The sequence below is a fragment of the Apodemus sylvaticus genome, chromosome 3 (genome assembly GCF_947179515.1).
Source record: "Apodemus sylvaticus chromosome 3, mApoSyl1.1, whole genome shotgun sequence".
Taxonomy (NCBI): domain Eukaryota; kingdom Metazoa; phylum Chordata; class Mammalia; order Rodentia; family Muridae; genus Apodemus; species Apodemus sylvaticus.
The window spans coordinates 169,987,070-170,002,427 of record NC_067474.1 but is presented as its reverse complement, the minus strand read 5'-3'; the positions used below and the strand labels follow the sequence as shown (position 1 = coordinate 170,002,427).

Genomic DNA, 15,358 nt, shown 5'->3' with positions numbered 1-15,358 from the left:
TGCAGAACTGGTAATTTTTCCCAGCCTCAGGCCATACTGGTCTCTTTCCCTTTTCTTGCCGGCTCACAAGGTACGTCTCCACAGCAGCATTCTGCTGTCACTGGTTTAGTAGAAAGCAGAAGGGGGAGGCAGAGTCCATTTGGGCACCTCCCTGGCCATCAAAGTCCCATTCCCCTCCCTGAGTGTCTGGATCAGAGGTTCTGGTGCTGAGGGAAATGTGGGGTAGTTTTGCGGAGGGAGTCCTTTCCTCTTGCTGAACAGGACTCCCACCTTCTCCCAGAGGGAGAAGTTCTTTAGAAGTCTAAGACTGGACTGGGTCCATCTCTGTACCTATCACACAGGCCAGGCCAAGGCAGCCAATGGGAGCTGGGATGGCATGAATTATGAGGGGAGGACTAGTGTTCCCTGAGCGAGCTGTTCCAGCTAGAGCTTCTGTAGGCTGCTGTCCTTGCTTCAGCCCCCCAGAACCCCCACACACCTCCTTTGTGTTTGGAGAGCTGGATGGAGAGGCCTTGTTGTTAATTTTTAATTTTTTTCTGGCCACTCTATCTTGGACAAGGACAGGTTAACAGAATAAATCTTCTTCCAGTCCAAGAGGAGACACTTGCAGCTCCTCTACCCAACCCGGAGGGAGGAAGGCAGGAGGGATGGAGCCGGGAGAGCACAGGGATGTGTGAATCACCCCACAGGCACACAGGAAAATTCCTTCGGAACACCTCTCCTCTTGGGCTTAAACTGTGGCTCCTGAGGGTGGGCTGTGCCTGCTAGCCCTCAGCCTGGCCCTGGAACTCACCGTTCTTGCCTGCCAATCACACAGAACTGAGGAGAACAATGAATGGCTCCAAGTCACAGAAGGGTAACCGGAGGAGAAGAATTACCTAGCAGCTCCCATCCAACAGTTGCAGCTGTGGGGTACAGCACCACACAATTCCAAATGCAAAATCTGGTTTCCAAACTGAGCGTCAGCTGTACAGGCAGAGTCTGCCCCTGAATCATTAAGTAGTAGGTGACTCTGTAAAACGAAATGTAGTTTCGGATTCAACAGGAGTTGAGAAGACCAGGTTGCCTTGCTCCACACAGCTCTGGAGGTCGCTGCGCACGGAAGGCAGCTCTCCCCTCCCCCCACTGTGGCTCCGGAGGTGCCTCTAGGCTCAAGCTTGGTGCTTTCTTTGCTGCCAGTGTCCTCTCCGCTAGCGCTCGCTAGAAGCAGGAGCATCCTAGGCTGGTAGCGCCCGGGAGCCGCGCGGGCGGGTGCCACGCGGCTTCAATGGGCTCAGCGCAATGGGCTCAGCGCACTCCTTGGCTCCAGGGCTCCAAGGTGTTACCTGCAACGAAGTTGCTGCCCATAAGCACGGGAGGAGGGAAGGGACCTACTAGCGGCACCTCTGCATGGTCTGAGACTAGTTCGTGCCTCAAGGACTCTCTGGTTGCGAGCCGCAGATCTAGATTCGTTAGTGGATTTTAGAAGGGTTGGGGAAATAAAGGGGAAGAGCGTGAAAAACCGATTCCGTTTATTGCTCTCCCGGTGGCCGCAGCCCCAGTGCAGTTGTAAGAGCCCAGGGCTTCCCTGCATTTGATCCCGAACGCTATGCTCTTCGGGCAGGAAAGAGTCCTTGGGGGCTTCCTATGCTTTCTGGAGAGCGGTTTTTCCCGCAACATATAAAAGCCAAACTCCCTTCTAAACTCAAACGGGGAAGAGGGTGAGGGAATTCAGGCCCTATCTCTTAGTGTTTTACAACAAAACAATACAATTCCTTCATCTTGTCCTCATAGTCTACATGACCAAGTGTGTGATTCGAGTGGCGAATCAACTCCTAATCGTCACCGCTGCAGGAGCTCAGGACAGAGAAATTCTGCTGGAATTCCTTAGGCGACTGCAGCACCATGCAAGGATACCTAGACAGGCCTCTAGGACACGTCCAGTGAAAAGGGGACAGCCGTCACTCCGTGGTACAAAGAAGTCCTTCCTTCATTTCTGAACATTTGGGGGTTGTTCGAAATCAGCTACAAGATTGCATTCCCGGGAAGTCTTCTCCGTGGAGAGTGTCCCATACCTCCCAGAGACCCACTTTGGAACCAGAAACTGATCTTGACCCTGGGAGGTCCCAAATCTTCAGAAAGAAGCCCTTGAACAGAAATCCTGACCATGGTCTTTCGGTTCTGAAGGTCATCCAGGTCTCACCGAGGTTTCCTGAGCTAGGAGGGCAGACCGGCAAAGAGGAATTTGAAAATGACTCCAGGAGAGAGCACGTAACACAGAGAGTAGGTGCTGGGGACCCCCCCCCCCTCTTGGAGGCACTCCCTAGGCCTGCATGGAGTTAGTTCTTTGGATGTTTTGTATCCTATCCCAAGCACCCTGTCAGAACCTATCTGCAGGCAGGCAGGGATCTGCAGGGCGTCACCTTCTGCCCCTGCCTCGACTCCAACCATTACCTCCTTCACCAAAGGCATGGAACATGAAAACACACTCCCATGGTGGCAAGGAGACCTGCATCCATCCTGGCTTGGTGGCTCACTTGCCACTGTAGGGTGAGGACTAGTAGTCTGACAAAGATCCCGCCCACTACACTTCCAGGTGGCCAAAGACAGAGGTTGCTTTTATTTTCTTTGCTATCTGCCCGCACCACAGCAGGAGCTTGTGAATGCAGCGTGTGGAGGCTGAAGAGGGAAGAGGACCAGGGACTGTGGTGGTAGACACTTCTAGCCAGGTTGCACAAGGGGCTGTAGTGAATCTCCATTCCCCGCCTCGCCCCCCCCCCCCCACACACACACCAGGTATAAAGAAAAGGTACCAGTTCTGACCCCTGTACCTCTCCACAGGCCGGCTTCCCCTAGGAAGCCTGGGACTGGGTGTGGCTACAGAAGGGGACTTTGTAGACCACAGTGGTAGGAAGGAACTAGAAGATTCAGCGATCCCTAAGTGACCTCTGAAGATGACTCCTTTAGTCTGGTCCTTCTCAGGGCCCAAGAGCTATCTGATGTGGTTCTACAGCCTCTTTCTCAGTTGGCTTGAAGGGGTGGACATCTCTGGCCTGGAGCACAACAGAAGTTGGTGGAAGTCTCTCCATTAGCACCCCCTCCCCTCCCAGCAATGAAGCTGGTTCTCTAACTTGGCGGTATTAGCAGTCCTCTGGCAGCGCAGGGAATTACTCCAAACAGGGCATGGAGGAGTGGGCAGTGCTTCTCGCCACAGTGTCTATGGTCCTTAAACTCCCCTGAGGACTGGATTTTTAAACAGGTCTTAAAGCATTTAGTAGTCACCGTTCCCCACACAGGACTTCCACTACGTGTGTCCCCTAAGTGTCAACTCCCATCCCTGCCAAAAATTTCTTGGTGGGATGGAAATACAAGGCAGCCTCTGAGGGGACCTCTGTCTGGTTTTCCATGCTTTCCCACTCTCCTTGAGGAATTCCTCCATGTCTGACCGCTCAGCTTCTAAGTCTGACCACGTGGGGGCAGGGCCTGGCCAGGGCCAGGGCCAAGGCTCTCTCAGACCAGAAGGTCCTGCACCTAGGGGTCATCGAAGCACCTGGGGGTTCCTGACCAGCCTTGGTTCCCAGGCTTCCTCCCCAGGCAGGTCACCCCCCCCCCCCCAGCTCAGACAGTGGCAGCCAAGAGCAGGAAAGACTAGCTACAGCCAGTTCCCAACACCTCTACTGGCAAGGGTCAGTGCCCTGCTCCCATCCTAGACTGATCTGGTCCAATCTGCCAAAATTCTGTGTCCCCCTGAGCCGAGAGGGACCAGAAGGAGAACTTAAGCAAACTGGACACCCTAGACTCTTCGTGTGTGTGTGTGTGGGGGGGGGGGTGGCAGCCCTCAGGTCTACAGAAAAAGAAGCCAGGGCTGAGCTAAAGTAAGGGAAGATCAGGGTCCCTTGTTAGCAGATCTCTTTATTCGCATCTTTTTTCCACCTGAAGTTCTCCAAATCTCAAGGGACACCTGGGGTGCTACAGCTCTAGGTGACCTTGAGCCTTCTCTGCTGTGATACTTAAGTCAGGCTAAGCCAGCGGGCTAGAGGCCACTGGGGCAGTATCTCCTGTGTTGCTGGGCTCTGTCACCACCCCGTGGGGGTGAGCAGGTTCGGGGCCCTTCAAGAGGCAGTCCCTCACCACGACCCCAGAGCCTAATACTATAAACTAAGTGGGTCTGCGACTCAGCGCAGGTAGAGACTGAGGAAGGGGGGAAGAGCCAGGCCTTCGCACAACAGGGCCTCCATCTGTGCATCCAGCTCAGCTCCGTGCAAGGCTGGGCACCCAAAGCGGTGGGCTCCTCAGACGCAGCAGAATCTCTGAAGGGAAGTGACTCTTTAGGCAGTCAGTAAGAAGGTCCGCCAGCTCTGGGGCTTTTCTCTGGGGTAGCTAGGGCCCAGCAGCACTCTCCACTGGGTGAGGGAATCTATAGGGAGGTCTCTCTGGGGGATTGCTGTTTTAACGGGATTTCGGTGTGCAGATTTCAGTACTAGGAGACCGGTGACAACAAAGAAGGGTTGAGAACAGCGAGAAGCCCCACCTGGGAGGCAGAAAGACCCAAATGGCGCCCACCCCTGCGAGGGCTCAGGTGACACTGTGACAGCTCTGAATCTTGTTGCCTTAGAAGGACCTTGGTGTTCGAACAGGGCGCCCAGGGCAGTGACCCAGCCCGGCAGCGCCTCCGTTTGTTTCCAATTTAAACTCAAATCGTAGCCACTCGTAGGAGGAATTCACACTCACCCCATTAGGCCTCTTAGTTGGGGCCACCCTGCTGTTGCCCCGCCAGGCCCTTCGGCCGGACTGAGCTCCGAGTGTGAAGGCTTCGGGAATAGAGCGCCGGCTAGTTTCCTGCCCGCACTCCTCCACCTGTGCCTCGGGTTCTCCAACCCGAGCGGCACCTGGGCCGGGAGAAGCCGGAGGGGAGTGTCCGGAAAGGACCCCAGCTCCCGAAAGGGGCTAACTCCGGCGCTTCCGCACCCAGTACTCACCTGGGGGCCGCGGCCGCAGCCTAACGGGGCGCGGAGACCGGAGCGCACGAGCCCACCCCGGAGGTGCAGAGGTGCGGGACACCCCGGGACGCCCCGGGCAAGTCGCCGGCCTTGGCACGGCCGTCCCCCGACGCGGGGCGCGCTAGCCTCAGCCGCCGCGCCCGACCGAGGACCGACGGCTCCAGCGCCGCTCGGTATCCCGGGCGGTGGCAGAGCTCGGAGCTGGCGGCGCCTCGGCTGTTTGTTTTTGAGCCGCGGAGCCCGAAGCTGCAGCCACCGGGTGGGGGCGGGGGAGGGGCGGGGGCGAGAGGCCCGCGGGGGGCGGCGGGCGGCGGGCGGCGGGGGCTTCGGAGGAGCCGGGTTAGGGCGCGTTGGCCCCGACACCCCCTCCGCGAGCGCGGGGTGCGGGCGGGGACCGAGGGGAGTTCGGGAGGAGAGCGCTCTGGGGCGACGGCGAACGAAAGCTTTTTAATTAGTAATAAAACGCAATAAAACGCAGCAAAAGCAGCCCGGACCCGCGTCCGAACTATCAGCGCGTTTGCGGGGAGATCGAAGGAAGTCGCGCAGAAACCCGCCGCGGGCCAGTCTCCTCTACGGCCCGGCTTGAGCAGGAGCCACAGCGCTGCGCAGTGCAGGGCCAGGGCGGGGTGTGGGGGGGACAGTCACCTCGCCTCCAGGACTACCTGGGTCCTTTTAAAGTGTCCGGGGTGCGGGCCCCGGGCGGGAGCGACGAGCACGGAATGTTTTCTTAAAGGGCCAGTTCCGAGCTGCACTGAAAAGGGGGGGGGGGAGGGGGGAGAGAGAAGTGAGGTGAAGACCGAGAAGGCCTCGGAGAGCCCCCCAATCCCGCGCCGAGGCGGCGGCGGCGGCGGCGCGACGAAGAGGATGATGAACACATTGCAAAGTTTTTTTGGCCCCGGCGAGGGGTGTCAGATTGAGTGCTCTGTGCGCATGTGCGAAGGTGTCCAAACTGACAATGCTAGGGAGATGAAGATAGTGTGTAGCTGCTTCTGGGCTCAAGGAGGAGGAGAGAGATTCCGCGAGCCGACACCATGCGATCCAAGGCGAGGGCGAGGAAGCTAGCCAAAAGTAAGTCTCCCGCGCTCGACCGCGCCGCGTCGCCGGGCCCGGGCCGCGGGGCCCGGGTACCCGGGCCAGGGGTGCGCGTCGGGGCGCGGTCGGCGCGCCCGCGGCTCCGGCCCCCGGTCGACCGCGCGGCCCGGGGGCTGCTCCGCCTCCCGCGCTCCGGGGCGGCCGGGCTCAGCGCGGAGGCTCGGGGCGCCCGGGCCGCGCGCTCCCCGAAGGCGCCGGCCCCCTCCCCGCCGAACCCCCTCCCCCCCACAGTGTCAGGCGCTCGGGCCCGGGAACCCGAGGCGCGCGGTGGGGGCCGGGGAGGGGGGCGGAGGGGGAGGGCCGGGGGTGGAGGAGAGAGAAAAGCGAAAGTTAGCGAAAAGTTGACGAAAGGGGAGAGTAACTTTTCCTCTCGCTCGCTCTCTCCCTCTCTCTCTCCGAGTGGCTCTCAGTCCTGGTCAAATCATATTCCGGGCTTTTGAAATAGTGGGCGCTAGAGCACCGCCTTTGGCGTCCGCCAGCCGGGCTCAGAGGAGGGAGACCCTGAGCCGGGGAGGGGGCGGAGGAGGGGGCGCGGGCCGGCGCCCACCGGGCTCCCCGGGAGCAAGGGCAGGACGGCCGCAGCCGCCGGGGAAGCAACATGGAGACTTTTTCCTGCGCTCGAAACTGTGTTCGTGAAGTTTATTCCCAAGTGGTGCCCCGCGTGGTGGCCGGCGCTCCTCTGTGATCCTCGGATTCGCTCGGGCCGCCCAGTGCCGGCGCCTCCGGCAGCAGGGTCCCCACTGGCCGCCGCCGTGCTACCCGCCGCCCTGCCTTGCTTGGCCTCGCTCCGACCCTCCCGCACACGCTGTCCCCGGCACCCGTGAGCAGTAGAGGGACCAATGCCCCGGCGAGGCTGCCGGGGCCCGGGGCTTACTTTCTCTTTCGCTCCGCCTCGGGCCGCGCCTGGGGCTGTGCGCTCAGCCGGCAGCCGGCTGGTCCCCACCGCAGCCCGCCGCCTCCCGCCGCCCGCACGATGGCCATCGCGTCTTGCAGCTGCCCGCGCGCCTTCCTGTCCCAGTGCCTGCGCCATCCACAGTCGGGCCCGGGGCTTCGTCCCTTGCAGCCAGCAGGTGGGGACCCGCCGCAGCGCGGCCGGGAAAGCGCGGCTCCGATTTCTGAGCCACGGCCCGGCTCCAGCGAAGCGTTGAGTGCTGCGCTGAGAGGATCCAAGTCGCTCGCCCCCGCCGCCCCCTACTCTACCATGGGTCGGCGAAGGGGACACGGGGCACGCTGGCTCCAGGTCCCTGCCTGATTACCAGGCCGTTCGGTCTGCGCCTCTAGGGCAGGATCCTGCCTGGCCGGGCCTCGCGGCTTCCAGCGCCGAACTCTTAGAGCCTGAGTCCAGCGAGCGGGTGTGGGATCCGCGATAGTTTTCCGAAAAAGCTAGGCAGTTTGAGCTCGGGACCCTACCGAACTTGGCCTCTGCTGCCTTAGGCCGCACGCCCACCCTACAGGGAAAAGCAACTTCCAGCCTCCTCCAAGCTTCCCAGAGCTGCGCCGTTGGAGTTCGTGGCCCCTCGGTTAGGAGCCCCTTTCCGGCTGAGCTCCCTGGTCAGCTGCCCTTGACCTCGGCCTTCTGGGCCACCCATGACCTCTGACCCCTCTTGGTGCGAACAGGGCCAGTAGGTTCCCAGCAGATGCGAAGGGACTGTGTGTTGGGTGACTCTCCACGACGCACAGAGCGGGTGTGTAGTGTACTGTTAAGAGTCCGGTGTGCACCGTGGGCCTTTGAGAGTCTCAATCCCCTGGCTAAAGGTTAGATGGTCAGGCTCTCGCCAAGGAAGGACCCAAAGCTGGAAGGAGAGAGGAGTAAAGTGACTGCACTCTTTTTTGTCGCCGCCTTCGCTGCAAGCGAGAGACTGGCTCAGCGCACCCTACGCGGCCCCGGAAACTTCCCAGAGGCCCACACCCGCTCGGGCGCCCTGCCGGGCCTCCTGCTCTACCTCCACCAGGTGGGGAAGGTCACCTGGCTCCGGCCCTACATAGGGCCAGAACGGGCGCCAGGCAACGATCCTAAGGCCTTCCCTGGAGGCCAGCAACCGAAGGACACAACCGGTGGAAGAGCACAGTTTAGGCGTCTCCTTCCAGGCCGTTCTTGGAAACAGCCCACCGAAGCTTGCCGGACAGACCGAGGGTCTCCGCTTGAGTGTCATCCTGGAGACCTCGTTCCCTGCTACTACCAAAGCCCCTTCAAGAAGATGGGTGAGGTAGCCCCGGATGGAAGACAGCCCAGGGCTCACTGAAGACTTTATTTCATAGACATTATTTTAAGCGGCTGAGGAGGGCTCCTGGGAACCTGACTCCATTACCTGAAGCAAGAGTGACCAGCAGACACCCAGCAGCCAGCCCAGAAGCCTCCTAGGCTGACCGACAGGGTCAGGGGATAGGAGAAAGAGCAAGGTCACGGCGCTTCAGGGTTTTGTTCAGCCTTCATACTTAGGCCCTTGAGTTGTGACTGAGATGTCCTGAGAACAGAAGGACAGATGGGCCAACGGATATAACGTCAGGACACAGGGCTTGGGTGCCGGGCAGTCCCAGGGTGTGCATTTTGAGGTATAATTTCGTTTGTATTTCCTGGTGCTCCTATTCCAGACCTCTCTGTTTGCATGGCTTGCTCAAACTGGGCCTTTTAGGTGCCACATTTGGTAGAATTTAGGGGCCCAGAGTAGACACTTCTGTTGAGCTTCCTAAGGGTAGAAGTCTCGGAGGCACCCGCAGCAAGGAGGACGATGATTTAGTTGGTGGGAAAACTGAACCCAGGGGCAAAGTGAAGGCGGTTTGGATCAGAGGTCCCCCTTACTCAACCTGGGCCAGTACTGGCCAGTAAAGACCTGAGGTTGTCTTGGCCCCATATTTTAAAACGAAAAATTTTAATAATAGTGTATTGTTTCAACACTGGTGTGAGCCAGGTGGACAGTTGGGAGCTTGGTTGGTGCTGCTGCTACCCCGACCTACACAACACAGCTAGGACTCTATAGCTAGGATCCCCACTAGAGCCACCCTAGAGACCCGATTTCAGACAGACCCCGTGGTCCCAAATACCATACATCCCATCCTGCTAGGTGTGGGACTTTGAGTGTTGCAAGCATTGGGGGGTGAGGAATTGCTAATGCAGTGTGAGAGATCCTAGGCCCAGCTTAAGGCCTGTGTCCTTCCCCTGGAGACATGCAGGGGTGCGGGTGGGGGGTGGATAGGCTGGTTGGCTCTTTCTGTCCTCCCCAGGGAAGTGAGAGCCCTGGGGACAATCTTTTTCTCTGCAAAGGCAGCAAGAACCTGTAGGCGGGAAATGATCGATGTGGGTCTTGCCCGCTTTAGGCGAATGGTGGAGCCCGCTTTGGTGGTGGTGGAGGGGGGCGGAGTGCAGGGCTGGCAGGGCGGCCAGTGCCCCGAGGCTCCATGCTGTGGATGGTGTTAGAGGAATGAGAGGCCTGATGTGTGTGTATAGGTCTTGCCAAAGCCAGTTTGTAGAGCAGGTGTTGCATAGGTCTGTGGGTGGGGGGAAGGCAGCTGTGCCCCAGGGGCTCTAAGGGGTGCCTGCTTCTCCAGTAGTCTGGAGGCCTGGGGAGTATGGGTGCAGGTTATACCTCCTAGCACCTCCTAGCCCTGCAGTTTCCACACTCCCAGACCCCTACCTGGGCAGAGGTAGGGGCAGAGAACCAAGAGGCCAGGTGAGCTCCCTCCCCAGAGGGCAGCAGTGCCTCAGCTGCTACTGCTTACAGTTCTTCTGTGGGGTGTGATTAGTCCTCTGTTTTATTCAATTAGGAGGCAATTAGGGGTCCTTGAGGGGAGGGGGAGCTGGTACTTGTAATTAAGGTTATGTATAATTAAGAGTTTCAACAAAATGATCCAGGATTAAAAAAATCTTTTCAGTAATTTCGCTTAAAAATTTCAAATAGCATTAAATACAACTTAACAGGGTTTGAATCAAAACCCAGTTTCAAGCCTTGGGTTCAGAATCTCCCTCTGTAGAAGGCGGTGGGGGAACACTGGTAGCACCTTCCCAGTTCGGGGAAAGAACTTCGTGAGATGGAGGGAATCTCTCTCTCTCTCTCTCTCTCCCCCTTTCTCTCTTCCATCCTCTGTCTCTTACTCTCTGTCAGTGTGTGTCTGTCTCTGTCTCTTTGTCTCTCTTTCTCTGTCTCTGCCCCTCCCCCTCAGCTTTACTGAAAGGCAGCCTGGGCAGGTGCTTCTCCCAGCTCCTTTCTCAAAGTCACAATGATGGGCCAACAGTAGTTAGTAGGTGTCCACACTGCATCAACTTGTGGCTCTGACCCAGATGCTACTGCGAGGAAGGTACCTTTCTACTTGGGGGCCACCTTCTGGCTTCCTGGGTGTTCCTGCCCGAATTTCCAGACCCCTCCATCGGGTCCAGGAATCCCCAGTGCAAGGTACTGTTCCTTTACTCTACCCTTGCCCAGCCTGGGATCTCCGGAGTACACACAGGTGTGCCTGCCCATCCCGGGTAGAGAAAGTGATCCGGGAAACCAAGGTGGAGGTAACCTGTATGGTGAGTTGCTCTGCCTCTGTTCTGTATGGCAGCAGCCTTGGAAGAGACCCTCAAAGTGACTGTGGGTGTCCTTTTGCCCTCCTGGGTAGGTGTGAGCTGCCTGCTGGCCAGCATCTCCTCCACTAGCCCAGGGAAGGGAAGGAAGGACCCCCTCCTCCAGAGGTTAGAAGGTTAGAGAGCCTAGACAGGTGCAGTAACTCACACCATTGCAATGTGGTTTAAGACCTTCAGGGTTTCTCGGTATGGTACTACAGACTATAGTTAATTCTGCAGCGTTTTAGTTAATTAATTAATCAATTAATGTGTCGGGGTTAAAGTATTTTAAGACCAATGCTTACCATAGCCTGTTTGTAAAGGGCGGGTAGATTCCATGTATTCTAACCTGTGAATTCAGCCTCTGGCTTATCCCCCCCACTTGTCTGCAGATTGGAATTCTGTTTGCTCAGGGCTGGACTCTTCCCCTCCAGGAAATGATCACACAGCTTCTCCTTCTCTGGCTGTGGGTACCCTCTCCAAGGGCAGATTGTAGGTAGCCAGTATTGACCAAGAATGAGCTTTGTCTATGCCCCCCCTCCTGCCCCCAATCGTCTGCCAAGCACAAAAACCTCACAAAGAAGGAGCATGGCTACCCTACCCCCAAACCATCAGGGAAAGAGCCACCTGTCTCCTCAGGAAATTAGGGAGATGTGGTACCCCATACTGCTCCTGCTCCTCAGTAGACCCAAGCTGCAGGACTAGGCAGTGGTCTCTGATATTGGCCACGTTGTTCCTCAGGGCTGGGTGGGACCTCATGGCCAGAGCAGCTGTGACCGTTCTGTGCCCAGAGTGCCCTCCACTCTAGTGGTCCTGAAACAAGGGATGGGTGGTCTCTCCCTGTTCTGACCACTCCCTGTTCTCAGATCCTGTGCTCGCTGGAGGTGCCTCTCATGAGAAAGGGGAACAATGAAGGCCACGAGTAGGCTGAAGACAGGAGTGCTGGCCACTTGAGACACATATTTGTTTAATAGTTAACATTTTGTGTTAAAAAAAAAAAAGGAGGGGGGAGGGAAGGTAGATTCTGGTGAAGTGAAGGCTTTGCTTATTTTATATCCACTATAACTATTTCTGTCCGTGAAAATTGGCTTAATTATATCAATGGAATGTTTCTTTTTAAATTCTGTATGCAATTAGTCCATCTTGCCGGCTGCAATTTATTTTAATAAAAAAATAAACCAGTGGTGTGTTCGGTTCCTCGTCCCCTGGGGACAAATGCGATTGGTGTGTTTAATTTCATTAAGTACAATGTGGCCTACTGGAAAAAAAATGTCTGAAATCAGCTTTGTGAGGCTTAAACACTGGCATTTGAAACAAATCATTATTGCATTAGCTGTCATACTGGTAATTCTAGAATCTAAGGGAAAAAAATATATTATGGCTGTTTTTATAACCCTTTGCAAATGCACTGTTAAAATAATTTATAATCATTTTAAAACATGGCCGGTTCCAGTGAATATTTCATCTCTAAATACGGGTCTGCGTTTTCCTCCGCACACGTTCACGCATCTAAGCTCCTGCAGCTCCCACCCCCAAGTGTTCATCCCTCAAAAGCTGAGGCAGAGGAGTCTGTGTTTAAAGGAACCTGATGGGAACAGGGTTTTTTCCGCTGTGGCTAGAGAGACCTAGATTTGAAGAGCATGGGGTGCTGAACAAAGTTTATCAGAAAGCCAATGCGGCCAGAGGCCACTCCATGAGGGCAGTCCGCTCATTCGGACTTCTGGCTCCGGTGGAAAGGAAAATTGGTACACATCTGTGAGGGCCTTTATAGGCATGGGAGCAGAACTGTCCACATCCTGTTTCTGAGTGCAGCAAGCAGGGCTTACTCTGCTCACACTGGGTTCCTGTTTGGGAAAGCAAACGAGGCACAATTCTCCACTGCTGGCTTTCCCAGAGCAGTGTGAGGGTGTGATGCTGTTCAGAGGAAAACATAATGTGCATCAGAAGATGGGGCTTACCTCTGGGTCTGTGCTTGTGTGTGCACACGCAAGTGCACTTTCATGTATGTGCGCTGGATCCTGGATCCACATTGCCTGTGTGAAAAGTCTTGAGTTTGCAGTTGCCGGGGAGGAGCTATGACTGACCCTGGTTCCCTATTCAACATTGGAGCAGAATCAGAGGGTCTTGGTGGGAGTAAGCGGGTGGTGGGTTTGTGTGTGTGTGTTGCTTCTTTTAGCTTCTGAGTTGTGTGTCCAGGTGGTCTGAGGTGGTAGGTGGGAGCCAGAGCAGCAGTGGCTCGAAGGACGTGTCTCTGTGTGACGGAGCCTGGCTGCATGGTGTGGCCTTGGAGTCCTTCGGTCTGGGGCAGAGGCAGGAGAGCTGGGATTCCTGGGGTGGTGGGTGGCCCTTTCTCTGTGCAGGCAGTGCTGTGAGACACTGTCAGGAAGAAAAGGTGCCAGGTGATGGAGTGAGACATCAGGGAGCAGCAGGGCTGCTGGGGTGTGAGGTTTCCCAGGCCTTGGGGATTCCATAGGTAATTCCATAGGTGATTTCACAGGGACCATCTCCTCAATGTTATATATTCCTTTTCCTCCTCAGTCTCCTGATATACCTAGATGGAGCCAGACAGACTGTTTTTCTCCCTCTGTCGAGGAAAATACTCTATATGAATGTTAATATTGGTAGATTGGGTAAGGCCTATGGCGCGCTGGGGGGGGGGGGGGCGCTATCTCTCTGTCCCCTGGTAGGGCAGGCAGAGTGTCTGGTGCTGCTCTCCCTGGACCCCTGGTTCTGGGAGCAATCCCTGCTGCAGTGACCTCTATAGGCCTGCAGTCCTGCAATTTGTTTTCCAGCCAGTGTACTGTTGAGCTGGGAAATAGTGGCTTTGTCTACTTCCCTACTTTAGAAAAGAATAACAAAGCTGAGCGTTCAGTGCCAATATCAAAGACTGGCCCAAGAAGCCCTGCAGGCTACCCATGAGGGTTCGTGTGGACCTCGACTGGCTTCCCACGTCCCCACTGCACAGGCTTGGGGGAGCACGCTGGAGGCGTGCTTCTCTGCTCTCCTGTGCTGCGTGCACTGTCTGTCCTTCTGGGATCCTGAGCCCCATGGCAGCTAGGATTTGCCACATAAGAGGTGAGAATGCCTTAGAGGGAAAAGTCAGTTTTAACTCGGGTGAAGCATTGCAGCATCTGTATGTGTCTGACGCTGCCCCCAAACACTTCAGCTCACTCAAGGAGGACCACCTTGAAGGGTCCTGAAAGATCTGGTGGTTCATTGTTTGGCCAGTGCTTCTGCAAAGAAGTCGGGGCCTGTGGTCATCAGGATATCACTCAGATCTGACAGGGAATCAATATATATATATATATATATATATATATTTTTTTTTTTTTTTCTTCTCCTCTTTCTCCTCTTCTTCCTCCTCCTCTGTCTTTTTTTTTTTTTTTTTTTTTTTTTTTTTTTGTAGCTTTCCTGTTTGGGAATGGCTTTGCCGTTCTTCAGCTTCCTACCCTTGAAGACTTTGAGGTCAGGCAGGCTGTGTAGACTGCCATCCTCTCAGGACAGCATTGAGTGAGAAAACCTGATGGCGAGGCCATGTGTGCTGTGGGCCTCTCCCTGTTCCAGCACGGTCCTCTTCTGATTTCCCTGCCATTTAGCTGTGCCCTGAAATAAAACACAGATCGTTTGCTCTTTCTTTGGTTTTCCAACTCCGAGGCACAGGTGCCTGGGTCTGTCATGGGCCTGTGTGTGCAGAGGGGCTCACTGTATTCAAAGCCCCCTCCCTTTATGCTCCTGCCTCCTCCCACTGCCTTTCCTTCTCAGCCAAACAAGCTTTCCAACATCTGTCTTTGGGGCTGAAACAGCTGTTGGCATCTGCCAGCTCTTTCCTTATCAGAGGCCTCCCAGGTCCTGCAGGGGTGGCAGCCTCTGGTTTGCTTGGCAGTTCCATCTCTCCAAGCTCCTGTTCACCTTTCTTAGAAGCCCAGCACAAGGTCTGCTCTGAGGTGAGAGGAACTTCCCCTCAGACTGCTGTTCAGTTCACTCAGGGAAAGACATTGCCCTTAATTCTGAATACCCTGTGCCAGGTACTGCCTTAGGGTTTGTGCTCCCCATGTTCAGTCTCCTCGGACGGGGAGAAAGCCTGAGCCAGACCAAGAGCTTTCTGACCTACTTTGTCTATCCTGTGGATCTTGACCTGTGGTCCTGTAGGATGCCTGGGCCCCGCCCTTACTTCACACTGGGAAGAGCAAGGGAAGGAGGTTTGCTGGAGAACCTGGCTGGTGTTGTTGTAATGTGCTCCTCTAGCCCCTGGGCAGCAGGGCCTCAGCATCTCAGCAGAGAGCAGACTGGGTCAGCTCATGAAGAATTGGTCCTGAAAGTGATTGGGACTCTTTCCTGCCATGCTGTTTAATCCTGCGTCTATATCCACAAGCTGACAGTCGATATTACACCAAAATACGGATTTCCATAATAGATTCAGGTTGCTCCTTGCAGCCAGGTCTCCAAGGGAAAGGGGCATGAATTGAAAAGGCTCAGGCATTTATATCTGCCCAATGGGCGGCCATGGTCTCCTCAGAGAGGCCCAGTCCCATCAGTCCATAAAACATTTAAGCAAAGACTGAAAATTACACTCTCCAGAGGAGCCGGAGTGGTGACCACAGAGAGACCACGCTGTCCCGGGGCAAAGAGGAAGATACAGAACTGCCTCCAAAACCCTGGATATTAATTTTGGGCACCCCGTTGCCTCCTCCCTTCCTAGAGTCTCCATCAAAACCCCACATGGAGGAAAAGCCACGTGACAAGGTCC

The 15,358-nt window shown here is 56.0% G+C and overlaps 1 protein-coding gene across 1 annotated transcript in view; it reads left to right on the top strand.

Moving 5' to 3' along the window:
• The first annotated feature begins 5,817 nt into the window (after positions 1 to 5,817).
• Positions 5,818 to 15,358, top strand: part of Prdm16 (PR/SET domain 16) — a 329,823-nt gene continuing 320,282 nt past the window's right edge. Inside the window, exon 1 of the mRNA XM_052178323.1 lies at positions 5,818 to 6,047. Coding sequence (XP_052034283.1) covers positions 6,011 to 6,047 — 37 coding nt within the window. The 5' untranslated portion in view covers positions 5,818 to 6,010. The remainder of the gene's footprint in view (positions 6,048 to 15,358) is intronic.